The sequence below is a fragment of the Adiantum capillus-veneris genome, chromosome 3 (assembly GCF_014529385.1).
Source record: "Adiantum capillus-veneris isolate H3 chromosome 3, ASM1452938v2, whole genome shotgun sequence".
Lineage (NCBI taxonomy): Eukaryota > Viridiplantae > Streptophyta > Polypodiopsida > Polypodiales > Pteridaceae > Adiantum > Adiantum capillus-veneris.
Genome location: NC_140933.1, coordinates 139,149,137 through 139,169,166, shown reverse-complemented (window position 1 = coordinate 139,169,166; position 20,030 = coordinate 139,149,137). Strand labels below are relative to the sequence as shown.

General features: G+C 45.8%; 1 protein-coding gene and 1 non-coding gene across 2 annotated transcripts in view; one reads left to right on the top strand and one right to left on the bottom strand.

Moving 5' to 3' along the window:
- Window positions 1–20,030, bottom strand: part of LOC147461806 (uncharacterized) — a 92,841-nt gene that overhangs the window by 56,902 nt on the left and 15,909 nt on the right. The window contains exon 2 of the mRNA XM_086509253.1: window positions 7,032–7,331. Within this exon, the coding sequence (XP_086365379.1) occupies window positions 7,032–7,328 (297 nt within the window). The 5' untranslated portion in view covers window positions 7,329–7,331. The remainder of the gene's footprint in view (window positions 1–7,031; window positions 7,332–20,030) is intronic.
- Window positions 12,249–12,322, top strand: TRNAE-UUC (transfer RNA glutamic acid (anticodon UUC)). Its single transcript has one exon. It is a non-coding gene; the product is annotated as a tRNA-Glu (tRNA).

The following is a 20,030-nucleotide window of genomic DNA, read 5'->3' as shown; positions in this document are numbered from 1 at the left end:
AGCCGTGTGTGTATTCAAGTGTTAACTCCTTCTCTTTGCAAAGTGCTCTGTGTGTGTGTATAAAGTAAAGAATTTCGGGTGAAAGCCAACGCCTACCGCCCTACGGGCCGGTTTCATGGTTCCATTGCCGGGATATCAATCACTTTTTCCTCAAAGAGTGAGCCTGGATTGTTCAGGGTAAAGACACACAGTGCAAGAACACGGGGATTACACTATGGCCGACAAGGGGAAGGGAATTATGGAAGAGGGTTCCTCTCCAAAGGACAGGCAGGAGATTCCTATGGTTTTTGAGATTGGCGAGAGCTCACGGCCACGTCAGTCTGTACCTCCTGTCAACGTGAATGTCCCTCCAGGAGTACAGGGCTTTATGACAGGGCAACTTGAGGATGATGTGTTTAAGACTCAGTTAGTTGCCGCGGTGAATGTCTTTTCGCAACTGGTGCAGAATCCGAGGTCTATGGAATTCTTGCAAGCGCCACCAGTGCAACAGCAAAATAGGCAACCTACGCCGCGTACGGAGCTTGTTGAAGCTCAAGCCCAGGTACTTCATGAGGCGCAGGAGGAAAGGGAACACTCGCATGTTGCGGAGTCGGGGGCTCCAAAGCAGGTTCCTCCCGTGCTTGAACAGGTGGCTAGAACGCCTATTCCACAGGTTATGCCAGTTCAGCCCGCCACCTTTCAGAGCCAGCATGCTGTCTTGAATGGGCAGGGAGCTGGAGCGCAGGCAAAGAAACAGAAAAGGAAGCCTTTTGTGCGCAAGTCGCTAGAGGAAAAGAAGGTCCTAATGGCTGAGAACATTGGCCAGAGAGGACTATGCAAGTCTATGAGAAAGAGCTCTTGGCCGTGATTCATGCGCTTTCTAGCTGGAAGCACTACCTCTTACGTGCTGATTTTGTTGTCCAAACAGATCATCAGACCTTGCGATACTTCTTGACACAATCAAAGTTATCCGAAAAGCATATGCGATGGGCAAACATTCTTTCCATGTTCCACTTCCAGATTATGCATGTGGAAGGCAAGAAGAATGTTGTGGCTGATGCGTTATCAAGAAAGCCACAAATTTCAGCTGTGTCAATTCCTTATCATCATGAGTTAGATGACATGAAGGAACAGTATACTGCTAATGAAGATTTTGCAAGGATCTTTGAACAGTTACAAGAGGCACAACATCACGAGCACTACCTCCTCAGAGATGGTTTTATGATGATGCATGGCAGACTTTGTGTCATTAGGCCACTGCGACATAAGGTCATGGAAGAGAGTCATGTCCCACCGTATGCAGGGCATCGTGGCATTGATGCAACAGTTAAAGCGGTAGAGACGTTCTTCTATTGGCCTACCTTGAGGAGAGATGTGGATGCCTTTGTGCGAGCATGCATAGTTTGCCAAAAGGTCAAGTTTGACAAGCAAAAGGCACCAGGGTTGTTACAACCACTGCCGATTCCGGATAAGCCATGGGAAAGCATTGCTATGGACTTTATCTTTGATCTTCCAAGAACGCCAACAGGGAATGATGGTATATGGACCATTATCTGCAGGTTCAGCAAGCAGGCCCATTTTATCCCTGTCAGGAAGAAGATAAAATCTGATCAGATGGCTGGCACTAAACCTGCCGTGGGTTTTGGCTTCTTGCGAGCAACCTAGTCATATTTCTATCAATTGTCCACAAAGGAAAAGGCCAGCTGACTCAGAGGATAAAGAAGACCAGAACATTCTTCTTGCCTTCCTTTTCTGTTTCTTTGCCTGCGCTCCAGAAGTCCCAGCTGAATCCTTATCTTTGGTGGCCTGTTCTGACCCCTGTGACGCATCAGGAGCCGTTTTCACAAAGGGCTTCTTCGTTGAATTTTTCTTTTGCTGCCCTCCTTTATCACTGCTCGGAAATCCACTGTCCTCTCCTTTCAACAGGGCAAGACCAGTGTTCGCAACTTCCATAAGCTGAGTAAGGGTAGCCACTCTGTTCTTTGTACAGTAATCGCGAAGCCCTTTAGGCAGCCCACAACAATACTTCTCTATCTGCTCTGTCATGGCACAAATCTGTAGGAGGTCACTGAGAGTAATGCTTTACAAAACCTCCTATTGTACTCCAGCAAGCTCTTGCACGAAGCTACCGTAAGCTGGTGCCAATCTGTCAGGACATCGACTTCAAATTCATTTGATAGCCAAGCAGATGTAAACATTTGCTTGAAGTAAACCCAAGTGGCGGGTGCCTGTCCTTGCATTAAACATGTCGTCCACCATGTAAGCGCATTGTCCTTTAAGAAAGTGGCAGCTTTCCTGACCTTCGAGGCCTCTGTAAAATTCCCTCCCGCATAAGCTGTATCAAACTGCTGGAGGAAAGTGAGTGCCTTCGTCTTATCCTCGAAACCACTGAAGGTACTGAACTTTACCGCTGCACCACCTTCTTTGTAAGCCTTCGGCTTCTCTAGTGCCCCCAAGTTGTCATACGGGATGGTCTGCAACATGGGCACTGTAGTAGGCATGATCGGCACGTGTTGGCCATTCACATTTTGCATCAGAGGTGCGATATCTGGCTGCTGTCCAGAAAAACCAGCCATGCCAAAATGAGCCTGTGGCACCCCAAACTGGCCCTGGTTGCCGTGGAAACCTTGCTGCATGCCGATAGTACCATACATGGGGTTTGGCATGATGCCTTGCATACCCCCGAACACTGTTCCTGGCATGTACGGCTGACTTCCAGACGCATAACCAGCCATACTTTGGAACATTGATCCACCCCCGAAATACCCAGGATGTACCGTGGGTGGTGGAAAAACTGAGTGCATAGCCTGGTATCCAGCTCCCTGCCCATTCAAGACAGCATGCTGGCTCTGAAAGGTGGCGGGCTGAACTAGCATAACCTGTGGAATAGGCGTTCTAGCCACCTGTTCAAGCACGGGAGGAACCTGCTTTGGAGCCCCCGACTCCGCAACATGCGAGTGTTCCCTTTCCTCCTGCGCCTCATGAAGTACCTGGGCTTGAGTTTCAACAAGCTCCGTACGCGGCGTAGGTTGCCTATTTTGCTGTTGCACTGGTGGCGCTTGCAAGAATTCCATAGACCTCGGATTCTGCACCAGTTGCGAAAAGACATTCACCGCGGCAACTAACTGAGTCTTAAACACATCATCCTCAAGTTGCCCTGTCATAAAGCCCTGTACTCCTGGAGGGACATTCACGTTGACAGGAGGTACAGACTGACGTGGCCGTGAGCTCTCGCCAATCTCAAAAACCATAGGAATCTCCTGCCTGTCCTTTGGAGAGGAACCCTCTTCCATAATTCCCTTCCCCTTGTCGGCCATAGTGTAATCCCCGTGTTCTTGCACTGTGTGTCTTTACCCTGAACAATCCAGGCTCACTCTTTGAGGAAAAAGTGATTGATATCCCGGCAATGGAACCATGGTATGCCACAATCGATTATCAGTGATCGTGATCCTCGCATGACCAGTTTGTTCTGGAGAGGATTGTTTGAGAACATGGGTACTACGCTCAAGTTCTCGTCTTCGTTTCATCCACAAACTGATGGACAGTCAAAAGAGGCCAATTCTACTGTCTTAGATCTGCTGAAATGCTATGTGTCAGATAATAAGGGCAAGTGGGAACAGTATTTGCCTATGCTTGAGTATGCGTACAATAATACAGTGCATTCGTCTACTGGCAAAGCACCTTTTGAAATTGTTGAAGGCGGCAAAAAGGTTCCTCCCATTTTGCATACAAAGGACAAGATCTTTGAGGCAGATCGATATGTTGAGAACATGGATGAGATGTATAAGAAGATTAAAGTTGCCTTGGAGAAGACTCAAGCAAAACAGAAAAAGGCTGCTGATCGTCACCGTCGTGAATTGCTACTATCACCTGGTGATTGGGTTCTCTTAAGGTTCGAAAAAGCAAGATTAAAGAAGATGAAGGGCAAGGAACGGCTGTTTCCTAAGCTCAGCATGCGATACTATGGGCCTTTTCAAGTGCTTGACAAGATCAGCGATGTGGCTTACAGGCTGAAACTGCCTGATGCGTGGAAGATTCATAATGCGTTTCACGTGAGTCTTCTAAGACCCTTCGTGGGTGATGTGCCAGAAGATATGCCAGTTGAGGATCAGCCAGAAGTTGAGGAACTTGATGAGATCTTGGTACCTGAGCAAGTTTTGGCACATAAGGACAGAAAAGTTAAAGGACAAGTTGCAAGACGTTATTTGGTGAAGTTCAAGAACTATCCACCTATGGATGCAAAGTGGATGGAAGAGCATTAACTGTCAGAGTCACCAAATGTATTGCAGCTTTACCTTGAAGCCTTTCGGTTACAGCCTACTTATGCCCCAACCCAACGTGTGCAAAGGAGGGGTAATGATAGAGCTAGTACATCAAATGTACATATGAATTCAGTGCCATAGATGGAAATGGCAAAAGTATGAAGGCCTCATTAAGTCATTTGTATCTATGTATGTTACGACCTTTCTTGCGGATACATGCGATGATAAAAGAGTGTTAATAGCACAAGATCATCAGTGGCGTGTATTTATGGTATGCAATCGAGGACGTTTGCGATTTCAAGAGGGGGGTATGTCACGAGGACGTAGCAGTTATTAACCATGTCACAGAGATGTGGCAACTGCTAACCTTGGTTGTTGGTTTCTTTCCAATGGGGTTTATTTTATTTGTTTAAGACCCTCTTTTTGAAGTAGCAAACGGTCGGACATTGTATGGCCAATGTGAACGGTAGATTCACCCGCAGACGGGAAGTGGTCGGCACTGGAATTCGTATGGTAAGAGGATGTCTAGGCTCAGAGCAAGATCATATAGGTCCCCCCATCGCACTTAGCAAGTTGGTGGATACTAGGAAGTGAACTCTATTAAGGCGTAAAGTCAAGGTGGGACTACCAACAAAAAGTATCCGACAGTTGGGCCACATTGCAATTTTGGATGCGGTCCCAATGAGGATAGATGGTCAGAAGACCAGTGGGAGCCCAACGGAAGCATCTCCTAAAATTTAGGGAACTGCTATTTTGGGCCGTGAAATGTGTTCGCGTCATTACCTCCGGTATGACTAGGGGAACATTTTACAACTCTGCCGCGAAGTCAACTGACGCGTCGGTTGGGATATTTTTAAACGGCGAACCCGAAACGGGAAAATGCTTGAAAATGCGCCAAGTGTCACATTTTGGTGAACTTTCCCCTTGCAGAAAAATGGGCGCTGATTTTTATGCTGGGAGAGGCCTCATTTGCAACCTGTCACAGGTTAAGAGCTATGGAGTGCTTTCTTTCCCTCTCATGTACAGTGTGGTGCTAGGAGTGATGCCCTGCACACTACACACTGCTCTCTCTCTCCCCTACGTGCAGTTATGTGATGCCCCACAAGAGGGCTACTCATTTGACTGATGTACAGTTGTGTGGGTTCATGCTTTTGTGCTGAGGTAAGAGCCTCCTTGAGCAGGAACAGGGGTAGCTAACTGCTGCTCCAAAGCAGGCACTGGTGAGGGTCATAACCTCACCGTACAGGTGCAAAATCAGCGCTGTGTATGCGCTGTAAATTCACTGTTTTTTCAGCCGTACGGACGCCAGGATCATTGGGGATCGTGCCCCACTGGCAAAGGAATGTTAGGGGACTGTTTGGGGCTGAAAACAGGGCAAAAACCAATAAATACAGCGTGCTGATTTTACTGTTTTTGGACAGGAATCAGAGGGTATACGACAGTGCAAGCGAGTTCCAGCAGGGGAATTGGTTTCGCGCAAGTTTTGGGGCTGTTATGCTGCCGAAATTTGGCCAAATCAAATGGTATCTAGGTGGATACACGTGAAGGATTCCCAGGACCTTACCTTGTAATTTACCCTCCTAAAGAATAAAGAAATACCGAAAGGGGCGCCAATTTTGGGGCCTACAGGTTGTCGGCGTCTGCTCGGAGCATTCTAGCTTCCGAGCCGTGTGTGTATTCAAGTGTTAACTCCCGACGCAGGTTCTCTTTGCAAAGTGCTCTGTGTGTGTGTATAAAGTAAAGAATTTCGGGTGAAAGCCAACGCCTACCGCCCTACGGACCGGTTTCAGATCCCACCTGAGAGCAGAATTTGCAAGTTATGCAGAATGGAGCCGGAGACATAATTGCACTACATATGCCATTGCACCGTATACTATGAGATACGTGGGCGTTTCCATTGCCTATTTAAAGAAGGCTTTGGACCTCTAGATAGAGTCATGCAATACCAAGATCAAAGATGCTTAGGCTTGTACCTACTGGAACTAAATCGGCACAGGGATAATCTAATGAGAAGACAAAGAGCACTACAGCCTCAGAGGGAGATCACAGATTTCTTCGGATCGAGAGAAGCAGGAGTGGAAGGAGAAGCAAGAGGCCAGCAGCCAGCACAAAGGAGCACCCACATTCATACCAAAGGCACCCCATTGACAGGGCGATTGAGCTTAGGAAATCGAGACGACCACAACACCGAGATGCAGAAGCACACTTCACCAGAGGAGACTACAACAAAGGATTAGAAGCATTCTAGCCAGACACCTAGAATGCTCCTAAGAAGTTTATTTAATACTTTGTATTTAGTTTTTCACATTTATTTTCACACTTTTCACACTTACTACTTTAGTACTAAGGTACCCAGACATTGTAACAGATTCACCACTTTTGTATCAATTTGGTCTCATAGGTCATTCTGGCCTTTTGAAGACGTTAATATAACATTTCATTTCATTTCTCTCGGCAAGTTGGTGACGGCCTTCTTTAGAAACGTTGAAGTGTTTCGAGTTTGGTTTCGGTTCAAGGGGGCGAAACAGATTTTCATGTAGCTATGCGCCCCCCGCCCCCACGGCTGGGGTCCGTGGAGAAAATTGCTTGATATAATCTGAAGGGTGGTATAGGATCCACCGTCACTCTCTAACTTGCAAAAAACATTTGCAGCCTCCACCAACACACTAAGAGGAATCCAGTTTTAATAACAACTTCCCTCCCCCTGGATGGTTATGTGCATGCATGTGTGTGTGCGCACACGTGTGTAGGGGGAAGCCATAAATGCGGTGTTCAAATCAAAAAGCTTACTCTGTATACAAGAACCTCATCTTCCTCATCATCTACCATAGCATGAACTAGCAAGAGCTCCGAGGGCACCGTTCGTGTGTAATCTTCAAGTACAGCTATGTTGAAAGGAGGAGAGCCGGATTCTGAAGTAGATGAAAAGCAGCATGTTCCAGTAGTCCTTTTGAGGTTGTTTATCCGGAATGAAAAAAGAGCAGTAGCCTTTTTTGCAAAGTTGGCATGGGTATGAGATGCAACAGCAAGAGGTTGACCAGGAATAGAAGGCTGTAAATGGCATTTCAATTTCAGCAATCCCTCCATGTCCTGCAAGGTGACATAAGCTTTTCAAGGGTGTGAAAAACAAACAAATAATCTTTTACTAATTTTATATGTGATATCCTTGGAAAATGGAGCTTGGTTATACACCTTATCACATGCATGCAAACTACAAACAGAGCGCAACAAATCCTGGAGATGTCAACTGATCAAGCAAAGGCTTCATCAAACTTTCTTCTAAAAAAAGCAAGAAATTTTCCACAGGCAAAGAACATGTAATTTTAATGCATTACACCCACAGGAACTCAAAGATATTACACACTGCTTTCTAATAAGCCCTAAACAGCACAGTGGTCACTATTTTTAGCTGTACAGAAGCATTTCACTGTTCAGCCTTCTTCTGCTGTTTAGAGCCCACAGCAGCGAGATCTCGGCACATTAGCAGCCTTTCTTTGATGTGTGACGGCTCCTAGCCAGTCTTCTCTAGCTTTAATTTGGTGTGGATCTGGTGGTGTTGTGTTACAACAAAGGTTGTTCCTCCTTGCTTATTTGAGCCATGAAACTTTTCTCAATTATTTCACTCTTGCTCCAAACTGGTCATCCATGATTATAATTACTGACAGACCAACCTTTTTCAAAGAACAACCTTTGCAGAAGACAGAGAGACGTTAGCCCTGATTTACACACAAAAGATCAGATCTGTAATAGTCTTGAGCTTCCGATAACTGTTAGAATTTCCATATTGTGGATGATGTGCTAAACAATGCTCCTTTTGCTCCAAGGAATCAAGTGAGAGGGTGACTTAAGACGGAGATCCCGAAACTTAGCGCTACAGGTGTTAATTGTCCCCCCTTCCCATTATGAGACTGTGGCACATGCCATGCAGTTAGATTCTAGAGCAACATGCCCGTCCTGACCTCAAAATGACACCGACTTCCACATTTTTGATTAGGCATCTCGGAAGCAATGTGGATTACTAACAGGGACGCCTAGAGGATCTTCCATACCATCTTAGACTGCATGTCGACAAATGGAGGAAAGGAGACAATGGAGCAGAAAGAAAGACACTAAAAGAAATTGAGGAACCTGAAACAATTCCAGATCAATGCAAGAATGCTTGATATACCAGTAAAGCAAGAATGCCAAGAGATGGTCAGCTCTGTAAGTGGTCGTGGGTATTGTTTAATTGTTCTACCATGTGAAATTGATAAAGGTTAGTTTATTAACTCTTTCTTGATTGCAGATTTCTGTTATATTACAATCAGGTTTGATGCCGAACCTCCCGTATAGGGAATTCATGGTTAATTTATGTAAAGATGAGATAACTTGATCTCCTTTCTTTTTAGCTTCCTTTCTTTCATCATAAATTTCCCTAGCAAAGCTTGGAGGGTTGTACCTTTAAATATGATTGGATCATATTAGTGCATGGTTGCACAATGTGTCACGTGCACATCTAACCCTATGTGCATGTGGACAAGCTAACTCCTATTTCTAGGGCTTAGGACAGCCTAGGAAGTGTTTTGGCACCCTTGTGAGCCTGTGCGCGGGACCTGGTGCCCAGGCACTTTAGAGTAGTTACATACCCTCTAATTGCACATGAGCACAGCCAGTGTATGCTAGGTGTAGGCACTGGGGAGGGTTCCCATAGTCTAGCATAGTACTAGGCCTAGGTAGTTTCACTGAATAGGAAGCACCTCTTATTAAGAGTTCATAAACTTATTAATAAAGCCAGAATTACCAAGTCGTGGGGGCCAGATACTTGTCTAACTCAGCATGATTTCCCTATGTACATAACCCTAGGAGTCACCCTTTGGAAGCAAGTTAGTACCCGTAGTACCCTAGGGGCAGCCAGCCCCTCAGTACCCAATCCCTAGCGTTTTCCTCATCATACCCATGGCATTTTTTATCAACACCATCAGCCATCCGCCTCGTGCGTCAGATCAGCCCTGGCGCTTGCATGACCATCAGCATCAGTAGCGCTTTTGCAGTTTAATCTTAGCACCAGAGTAGAACTACAACCAATCTCCCCGTTCCTCTTCGTTCCTTTGCTCCATCATCCTCTTGTACTTCTCATCAGAAACTAAATTCCTCTCAGACCCTTTCCCCATCTCCATGGTTGAAGAAAATCTTGGCATGTGAATCGGCTAGGACCAATTGAAATGAAAAGGGTTCTTCAAATCAGCCCCAAGAGGATTAAAAATAGCAGCAACAACCATACGTTCCTCTTTATCGCAAAAAAATCAGCACTGGGAATTCCCTCATATCACATATTCAACTCAAGTGCACACAATTGGCAAAGGGGCAGCGAAAAAGGTGCATCGGCGGATGACGATCATACCCATACCTTCCCAACCATGGAAAGCATAGCAATGGACTTTATTTTTTATCTTCTCAAGACTCAGAGTGGCGAAGGAGCGCGAGGCTCTTGAGAAGTCTCAAGCACGGCACAAGAAGGCAGCGGAGAAGCATCAACATGACTTGCTGTTAAAGGAGAATGATTGGGTGCTTTTAAGGTTTGAGAAGGCACGCCTACAGAAACGAAAGGGTAAGGAGCGGCTATCACAAATTGGCCCTAAAACTGAGGCGCATAACACAAATCAACCCTAGAGAGTGGGGTGCCCTTCTTTCTGTAAGCCAAGGGATTGGACAAATGAAAAGCCAAAGGTCACACAAATGAATGTCACAGATCAGCCCTAAAAATGAGGCGCATAACACAAGTCAACCCTAGAAAGTGGGGTGCGCCCTTCTTTTTATAAACCAAGGGATTGGACAAATGAAAAGCCAAAGGTCAGACAAATGAAAAGCCAAGGGTCAAGGTGAAACCGGCCTGTTCAATCCAAAAAGGGCAGTAATCTTTACTTCAAACCTTGATTTAGCTTTCACCCATTATTAATCGTCTATTTTACCTGTACTTTCAAGACACAACAAAGGGGAGAGGGATACAGGCTACTAGATTGCACCTGTATGAGTAGACAGACACCAGATTGGCCCCTAACTTAGGCGCCCCTTTCGGTATTTCTTTATTGTTCAAAAGAGGGAATAAACGCTGTGGTTCCCTACAAGCTGCCCCGCACAAACTCGGCTGAATTTCCACTGTTCCAGCCCGATTTCGGCAGCATAACTGTACTAGAACCCTTCACGGTCAGTATTCCCACGCATTAAATGACTTTCCCGACGCATACGGGCACTTTGCAAAACCTGGCGAGAATCTGCAGCACGTTGAATTCTCTGTTTTCAGCCCTGAAAATGCGCCAAATCACCTGTACAGCGGTCCCCTTGCGTCCCCGAACCTCCTGGGGGTATTAGGGTCCGTTTAGGGCCAAAACCCTAAACCAGCAAAAATACACAGCAGGCTGTAATTCACTGTTTCGGGCTCCGTTTCACGTGCCGGTCGCATCCGTAGCAAGTCCTCGAGCTCCCGCACCTGTAGGGCTACTTGCCCTTTGAATCGGACGAGATTTCTGGCGTGAAACCTCTCCGAATTCACCTGTACCTGCGGGGGGATTAGCCACTAGCTAATCCAGTACCTGTGCAAGAGGCTCTTGCCTCGGCAATCGCGCATGAACCCACACAACTGTACATTGGTCAAATGAAGAGCCCACTAGAGGGGCATAACATACTGCCAAAGGGGAGAGAGAGGGCAGTGCGTAGCGTGCAGGGCATCACTCCTGGCACCGCACTGTACATAGGAGGGAAAGCAAGCACTCCATAGCTCTTAACCTGTGACAGAGACTTGCAAAATGAGCCTCCCAGCTATAAATCACGTTTTTGCCTTCTCTATAAGTAGTAAACTGGCCTCAGAGTGCCAAGTGTCACTCATTTGTGCATTTTCTCGCTTTAGACCCTCGGGTCTAAAAATATCTCACCTGCAGCCTCTGTTGACTTGGCCACAGAGTAACAAAATGATCCCCATGTCAAACTGCACGTAATGACGCGAAGACATTTTCAGGTCCCAAAATAGCAGTTCCCTAAATTTTAGGAGATGCTGCCATTGTATCTTTCTAGGTCATCCGAGCCTCTTTGTACACTGCGGCCACATCCAGAACTGAAATGTAGCCTCTGTAGCAAAGGATTCCACTTTGGCTAGTCAATGACCCCACTTGGCTAACCATAGTCCTTGTCCAACCTTAGTGCTCTCTTGTCCTCAGGCCTGGACTCCCTCTGGACAGTTCCACACTAGCTATGCAATGCAGGGCAGTTAGATTTCCCGAGGGGTGTTTCCAAAAAGTGAAAGTAAATAGATAATAAGAAAGAAATCAACAAAAAGGATAGATAGTAGTCACACGCTGGTGACATACCCCCCTCTTGAAATCTCAAACGTCCTCGTTTGCATCTATGTCGTACATGCTTACTGTCAACACTGATGTATTCAACACCTGTCGACACATATACGGCACATACATGCTCATTGTCAACCCTGGTGTATTCAACACCTCGTCGACTCATGTATTGCCTGCGTGTGAACCCTGTCGCAATGACATAGTGGTAGCTGCGCACTCTGCCATTGCTTTGAGTCACTAACTTTCCAATGACAAAATGGTAGCTGCACATTTTGCCAGTGTCTTATAGTACACGTTGGATCCCGTAACACTTTCGAGCATACCCAAACCGACAGTTTAAGAATGCAGTTACACATGTACTCTTCAATAGAAGCAATCACTGTATCCTTGACAAACTGACAAGAAATACTCACTTCTATAGCACTAACCAAACTTTTGGACATTCCATAAGAGCAATTGCCAAACTGACAATCTGTACAGCTCTAACATTTATGTAACAGGTATTTCATTTGAGCTCACTTTAAATACCATGTACATCATTTGTTTCAGAAGCCATTGCCACACTGACAATCCACTTAGCTTTGAAACTCAAGGGGTCAAGGTAGGTTGCAAATCGAAGGCTTCAAGGTAAAGTGATAACACAGTTGGTGACTCTGCAAGTTCACCTTCTTCCATCCACTTAGCATCCATTGTCGTCTAGTCCGGTTAGGATATCTGGCTTTCACCCAGACGACCCGGGTTCAAATCCCGGCAATGGAACCATGAAACCGGCCTATTCAATCCAAAAAGGGCGGTAATCTTTACTTCAAACCTTGATTTAGCTTTCACCCATTATTAGTCGTCTATTTTACCTGTACTTTCAAGACACAACAAAGGGGAGAGGGATACAGGCTACTAGATTGCACCTGTATGAGTAGACAGACACCAGATTGGCCCCTAACTTAGGCGTCCCTTTCGGTATTTCTTTATTGTTCAAAAGAGGGAATAAACGCTGTGGTTCCCTACAAGCTGCCCCGCACAAACTCGGCTGAATTTCCACTGTTCCAGCCCGATTTCGGCAACATAACTGTACTAGAACCCTTCACGGTCAGTATTCCCACGCATTAAATGACTTTCCCGACGCATACGGGCACTTTGCAAAACCTGGCGAGAATCTGCAGCACGCTGAATTCTCTGTTTTCAGCCCTGAAAATGCGCCAGATCACCTGTACAAAGGTCCCCTTGCGTCCCCGAACCTCCTGGGGGTATTAGGGTCCGTTTAGGGCCAAAACCCTAAACCTGCAAAAATACACAGCAGGCTGTAATTCACTGTTTCGGGCTCCGTTTCGCGTGCCGGTCGCATCCGTAGCAAGTCCTCGAGCTCCCGCACCTGTAGGGCTACTTGCCCTTTGAATCGGACGAGATTTCTAGCGTGAAACCTATCCGAATTCACCTGTACCTGCGGGGGGATTAGCCGCTAGCTAATCCAGTATCTGTGCAAGAGGCTCTTGCCTCGACAATCGCGCATGAACCCACACAACTGTACATTGGTCAAATGAAGAGCCCACTAGAGGGGCATAACATACTGCCAAAGGGGAGAGAGAGGGCAGTGCGTAGCGTGCAGGGCATCACTCCTGGCACCGCACTGTACATAGGAGGGAAAGCAAGCACTCCATAGCTCTTAACCTGTGACAGAGACTTGCAAAATGAGCCTCCCAGCTATAAATCACGTTTTTGCCTTCTCTATAAGTAGTAAACTGGCCTCAGAGTGCCAAGTGTCACTCATTTGTGCATTTTCCCGCTTTAGACCCTCGGGTCTAAAAATATCTCACCTGCAGCCTCTGTTGACTTGGCCACAGAGTAACAAAATGATCCCCATGTCAAACTGCACGTAATGACGCGAAGACATTTTCAGGTCCCAAAATAGCAGTTCCCTAAATTTTAGGAGATGCTGCCATTGTATCTTTCTAGGTCATCCGACCCTCTTTGTACACTGCGGCCACATCCAGAACTGAAATGTAGCCTCTGTAGCAAAGGATTCCACTTTGGCTAGTCAATGACCCCACTTGGCTAACCATAGTCCTTGTCCAACCTTAGTGCTCTCTTGCCCTCAGGCCTGGACTCCCTCTGGACAGTTCCACACTAGCTATGCAATGCAGGGCAGTTAGATTTCCCGAGGGGTGTTTCCAAAAAGTGAAAGTAAATAGATAATAAGAAAGAAATCAACAAAAAGGATAGATAGTAGTCACACGCTGGTGACACAAGGGCACCCAAAAGGCTAGGCTTTTACCTATATAAAGACCTCTTGAGGGCATTTGTGGGGATCATCGGTTTTTGGACGATCTCTCTTTGAGCTTTTCTTGAAGGCGACAAAGGCTCGAGTCTTGTGAAGATCAGAAGGCTTTGAGCACTTGTGATAACAACTTGTATTGGCCATCTTTTGCAATATAAAAGAAATACCCTTCGGGGGCACTCGTCTTAGGGCCAACACTTCTAGGGAAGGAATTCCGCCTTCCTTTGTCTCACGTTCGATCTCTCTCTCTCTCTCTCTCTCTCTCTCTCTCTCTCTCTCTCTCTCTCTCTCTCTCTATCTATCTATCTATCTATCTATCTATCTATCTATCTATTTTCAAGTAGTAGTGTGTGCTATTGTGATTCACCTTCTGTGCTTAGCATACATAAAGGTTTCAGTGGTATCAGAGCCTACTTGATTGTTCTTCTACGAACAATCTGACCCTTCCCACAGTAGCAGAGCACGATGGTTTCAGAGTCTACCTCTCACAAAAGTGAAGAGGAGAACAACAATGAAGAAGTAGAGCTCGGGAACGACATCAAAGAGAAGGATCTTGTAGAGGATGTTTTCTCTGAGGTGGATGATGAAGAAGTAGCCAAAACAGAAACCATGCAACTCAAACAACGGTAAAGCAATGGAAGGCAAAAAATCCACGCCTTTGGCAAGGGTGACTCAGAAAAAGATCAGTTGTAGCAGAGTGGGAAAGGCAGAAGGCCCGACTCAACATGCAGTCAGATAGATTTATGGGGAGACAATCTGTTTTCCTTTAAGCAACCGATGATTTGTGTTCAACTCAACAAAAGGTGAGGTTTCTATGATGCTCATTATGGAAGTCTTAAAGACAAAGCAAGTGATCCTTTTGCTAGACATGAAGAATTTGAGCCACGTGGATTTGGAAATGCTTATGGACAAATATCTGCCATTGGTGAAGTTCGTCTATAAAAACACAGTCTGTACATTGACAAGAGAGGCCTCTTTTAAGATTGTTGATTTATTCTCTCATTTTGACTAATGTCTTATTATTTGATCGAGTATGATTGGATGGAATGTGTGAGGATTCTAGGTACTAATCCTTTATTAAGTAGTTAAACTCATGATTAAGACTTAAGAAACTGAACTGAACTCAAAGAAAAACTCAGAAGACTCTTTGTTTGATTAATTGATATCACTTGTTCAAAACTGAGTACAATAGGCTCCTTATATAGGAGACAAAGAGACACAAATGAAAAGACATGTCTCCTGGTGAAGAGACATGACTTTAGACGTAAAGACACATCCTTTCGGCGAAGAGCTGCAACCATTGGGTGAAGAGTCGCACCCGTAGAGCAAAGGGGTGTGACCAGTCGTCAAAGGAGTGTGGCTTGTGGCGAAGAGGCACGTCTCTTGAGCGAAGGGTCGTGACCATCCAAACGGAGGGGTTCTCCTTGGCATGGCACTTCGTGTATCTGCAACTAGGAGTAGATGTATTACTGTTAACATAGTCACAATCGTGACATTCCCTCCCTCTTTAAATAAAACCCACGGTAGTTGTAGAAACTCTGGGAAGAAGGAAATGTATTGTTGTTATGCTTCTGCATCCAAAGCTCTTTCTATTAAGTCCCACGTCATGGCACTATTATTGACCATGACTATTTTGCCAAACTCAAAATTGATCGTATCTGCAACTTGATAAGTGCCTTTGTCAAAGTCATTTGTAACTTCAAGCTTTGTCCATCAAAAGATTGAATCTATATCTGCTTCTCGTGAAATTATTGGTAAATTGACTTGAGTTTTCTGTTGAGTGATGACCACTGGTTGGAAATTTGTAAGATATTCCATTGGTTTGTCTAGAACAGTAAAATCCTTTTGAAGGGATGTCATACACTGAGACAGAGTAGTGTTTGGAGGTATATCCATCTGTAAAGGCTTTTCTATGGAACGAGCTGTGTCCAAAGATTCATTTACAGCGACTAAAGCCGTGCTGCAAGAGTCTGTATCTACTTTTTTCTTTGCACTGCTGAAGGTTAGGACTGGAGTCTTCAAGTTTGAAGAATTATCATTCACAATAGCATCTATTATCTGTTTAGAGACAAAGTGTCACCAGCGTGTGACTACTATCTATCCTTTTTGTTGATTTCTTTCTTATTATCTATTTACTTTCACTTTTTGGAAACACCCCTCGGGAAATCTAACTGCCTTGCATTGCATAGCTAGTGTGGAACTGTCCAGAGGGAGTCCAGGCCTGAGGGCAAGAGAGCACTAAGGTTGGACAAGGACTATGGTTAGCCAAGTGGGGTCATTGACTAGCCAAAGTGGAATCCTTTGCTACAGAGGCTACATTTCAGTTCTGGATGTGGCCGCAGTGTACAAAGAGGGTCGGATGACCTAGAAAGATACAATGGCAGCATCTCCTAAAATTTAGGGAACTGCTATTTTGGGACCTGAAAATGTCTTCGCATCATTACCTCCGGAATGACAAAGGGAACATTTTCTTACTCTACCGTGAAGTCAACTGGGCAACCGGTTGGGATATTTTTAGGCGGCAACCCCGAAACGGGAAAATGCTTGTAAATGTGCCAAGTGGCACATTCTGGTGCAGTTTCCAATGCAAGAAGGAGTTGGCGCTGAATTTGAAGGGAAGAAGGGCTCATTTGCTGATTTTGTCACAGGTTAAGAGCTATGGAGTGCTTGCTTTCCCTCTTATGCACAGTGCGGTGCCAGGAGTGATGCCCTGCACGCTACGCACTGCCCTCTCTCTCCCCTTTGGCAGTATGTTATGCCCCTCTAGTGGGCTCTTCATTTGACCAATGTACAGTTGTGTGGGTTCATGCGCGATTGCCGAGGCAAGAGCCTCTTGCACAGGTACTGGATTAGCTAGCGGCTAATCCCCCCGCAGGTACAGGTGAATTCGGAGAGGTTTCACACCAGAAATCTCGTTCGATTCAAAGGGCAAGTAGCCCTACAGGTGCGGGAGCTCGAGGACTTGCTAGGGATGCGACCGGCACGCGAAACGGAGCCCGAAACAGCGAATTACAGCCTGCTGTGTATTTTTGCAGGTTTAGGGTTTTGGCCCTAAACGGACCCTAATACCCCCAGGAGGTTCGGGGACGCAAGGGGACCGCTGTACAGGCGATCTGGCGCATTTTCAGGGCTGAAAACAGAGAATTCAGCGTGCTGCAGATTCTTGCCAGGTTTGGCAAAGTGCCCGTATGCGTCGGGAAAGTCATCCAATGCGTGGGAATACTGACTGTGAAAGGTTCTAGTACAGTTATGCTGCCGAAATCGGGCTGGAACAGTGGAAATTCAGCTGAGTTTGTGCGGGGCAGCTTGTAGGGAACCTCAACGTTTATTCCCTCTTTTTAACAATAAAGAAATACCGAAAGGGGCGCCTAAGTTAGGGGCCAATCTGGTGTCTGTCTACTCATACAGGTGCAATCTAGCAGCCTGTATCCCTCTCCCCTTTGTGGTGTCTTGAAAGTACAGGTAAAATAGACGACTAATAATGGGTGAAAGCTAAATCAAGGTTTAAAGTAAAGTCTACCGCCCTTTTTGGATTGAACAGGCCGGTTTCATGGTTCCATCGCCGGGATTAAATCACTTTTTCCCATAGAAGTGAGCCTTGGTCAGTTTTGGACTTGAAGACACAGGGGATCATAGACCAGACACAGGGAATTGCAATTATGGCTGACAGACCAGATGATGTGACTGAAGAGGTTTCCTCTTCACAGGGTCAACAGACACATGAAGTGGGTGAGTCCTCAAGACCACCACAGACTGATGATGATATATTCAGGACCCAGTTGGCTACTGCTGTGGCTATGTTCACATAAGTAATGCAGAACCCAAGGTTTTTAGCCTTTCTGCAACCTCCTGTTCCGTCTCAGCAAGTTGGGTCACTGGATCATATTCAAAAGCCTGTTAAGGCTCGAGCACAGGTGATTCATACCGCACAGTCAATGGAAACACCTGTACACTTGACGGAGAACATGCAGTCTCCACAACGTATGCCTAAGGTGCAAGAACAGGTGGCTGAGATGCCAGTCTTTCAAGCTGTACCAGTTCAGCCCGCCACCTTTCAACAGCCTATAGCTGGTTCTAATGGGCAGGGAAGCAACCTACAGGCTATGCAACAAGTCTTCCCACCACCTTCAGTACACCCTGGCTATTTTGGAGGTGGATCGGTATTCCAGAGCATGGCTGGTCATGCACCTGGAAATCAGTTTTATACGCCAGGAACAGTGTTTGGAGGTGCTCAAACGATGATGCCTAACCCCATGTACAGTGTCATGGGTATGCAACCAGGGTTTCAAAGCACTCAGGGCCAGTTCGGGATGCCACAGGCAAATTTTGGTATGGCTGGAATTACAAATCAGCAGCCAAATATGGCATTTCCATGTCAAGTTAATAGCGGCCAAGGAACACAGATGAACCCTAATAGTGTTCCCATGTTTCAGTCACTTCCATATGACAATTTAACGCCGCTAGAGAGGCCAACTCCGTACAAAGAAGGTGGCAAAGGTGTGTCATTCACGACCTTTACAGGGTTTGATGACAGGAAGAAGGCTCTTTCATTCCTCCAGCAGTTTGATAAGGCCTATGCAGGGGGAAACTTTAAAGAGGCTTCAAAGGTCCGCAAGGCAGCCACTTTCTTGACAGGGAATGCGGGACAATGGTGGACAACTTTATTGCTTCAAGGGCAAGCTCCGTCCACATGGATTTACTTCAAGCAGATTTTTGCAGCAGCATGGTTATCTGATGACTTTGAAGCAGATGTCATGACAGAATGGCACCAGCTAAATGCTGCCACTTGCAGAAACCTGGATGATTACAATCGGAAGTTTTGGAAAGCTCTACTTCCAGTAACTTCCTATAGGTTTGTGCCATTGACAGAACAGATTGAAAAATACTGTTGTGGCCTACCCAAAGGATTGAGAAAATACTGCACGAAGACAAAAGTCACTACTTTGACGCAGCTCATCGAGGTAGCAAACACTGGCAATGGTTTGCTCAAGGGAGAAGATTGTGAATTTAACACTGGCGTCAAGGCAGGATCAGGCAAGAAAAATTCAGCCAAGAAGCACGTTCCCAATGAGGCTCCTAAAGGGACTCAGGAGTCAGCCAACGCAGGGAAAGACAAAGCTACGGCTGAATCAGAAAAAGGACCAGCAAAGAAATGGAAAAGACGTTTTCCTCGCAAGTCAGAAGAGCAAAAGAAGGTCCTGAGGACAGAGAACAAATGCTTTATATGTGAGCAGCCTGGCCACATTGCCTACAACTGTCCTACAAAGAAAAGGCCAGCTGATTCTAATGACAAGGAAGACAAGAAAGGAAAGAAGCCCATGGCTGGTCTAGTGCCAGATATGGTGGGCGACAAGCCAAATTCAGATGCAAGTGAGCTTTGCAGAGCATGGGGAAAGGTTAGGGATCAAACAGTGCTTATCTTCTTTGATCCAGGTGCCAAAGCCAACTTCATTTCCCCAGAATTGGCTTCAAAGTTGGGAATCAGACCTGAAGAGATGGGGTATACAACAGAGGCAGGTTTGGCATGTCCTGGCCATACAGAGGCTGTGACACCCATCATTGGAAAGTTGCGTCTACATATCCAGTCCTATGTAGATGCTGAAGAATTTTACATCATGCCACTGGACGGATGTGATGTGTTGTTAGGTATTCCTTGGTTGTTTCGTGTACAGGGAATCATGGATGCCTACAACAAAAAGATCACTGTACAGAGCAGGGGAAAGACTCACATTCTGGATGTAAAGCTTAAAGGGGAGTCTATTCCTACTGTATCAGCTTCTGCTATTACTTCTGTAATGAAAAAGCATCTTTCTGCGTACTTGGTTTTTGCACGTGAAGTGTCAGATTGTGATGAATCAAATTTATCTGTGCTAGATAAAGAAAGGTCAATGTTTTTACAACAGTATAGTGACTGTTTTTCCGATTCATTACCGTCTCAATTACCGCCAGAGAGACCCGAGGACCATGTGATAGATTTGGTGCCAGGCTGTAGCCCACCAAATAAGCCTCCGTACAGGGTTAGTGCGGCTCAGCAGAAAGAGATAATGGGCCAAGTACAAGAGTTGTTAGAAAAGGGGCTGATTCAGCCCAGTTCATCTCCATTCTGTTCTCCAATGTTGTTGGTGCAGAAAAAGGATGGCTCATGGCGTATGTGCATCGACTACCGTGCACTGAACAAGAATACCATCAAGAATA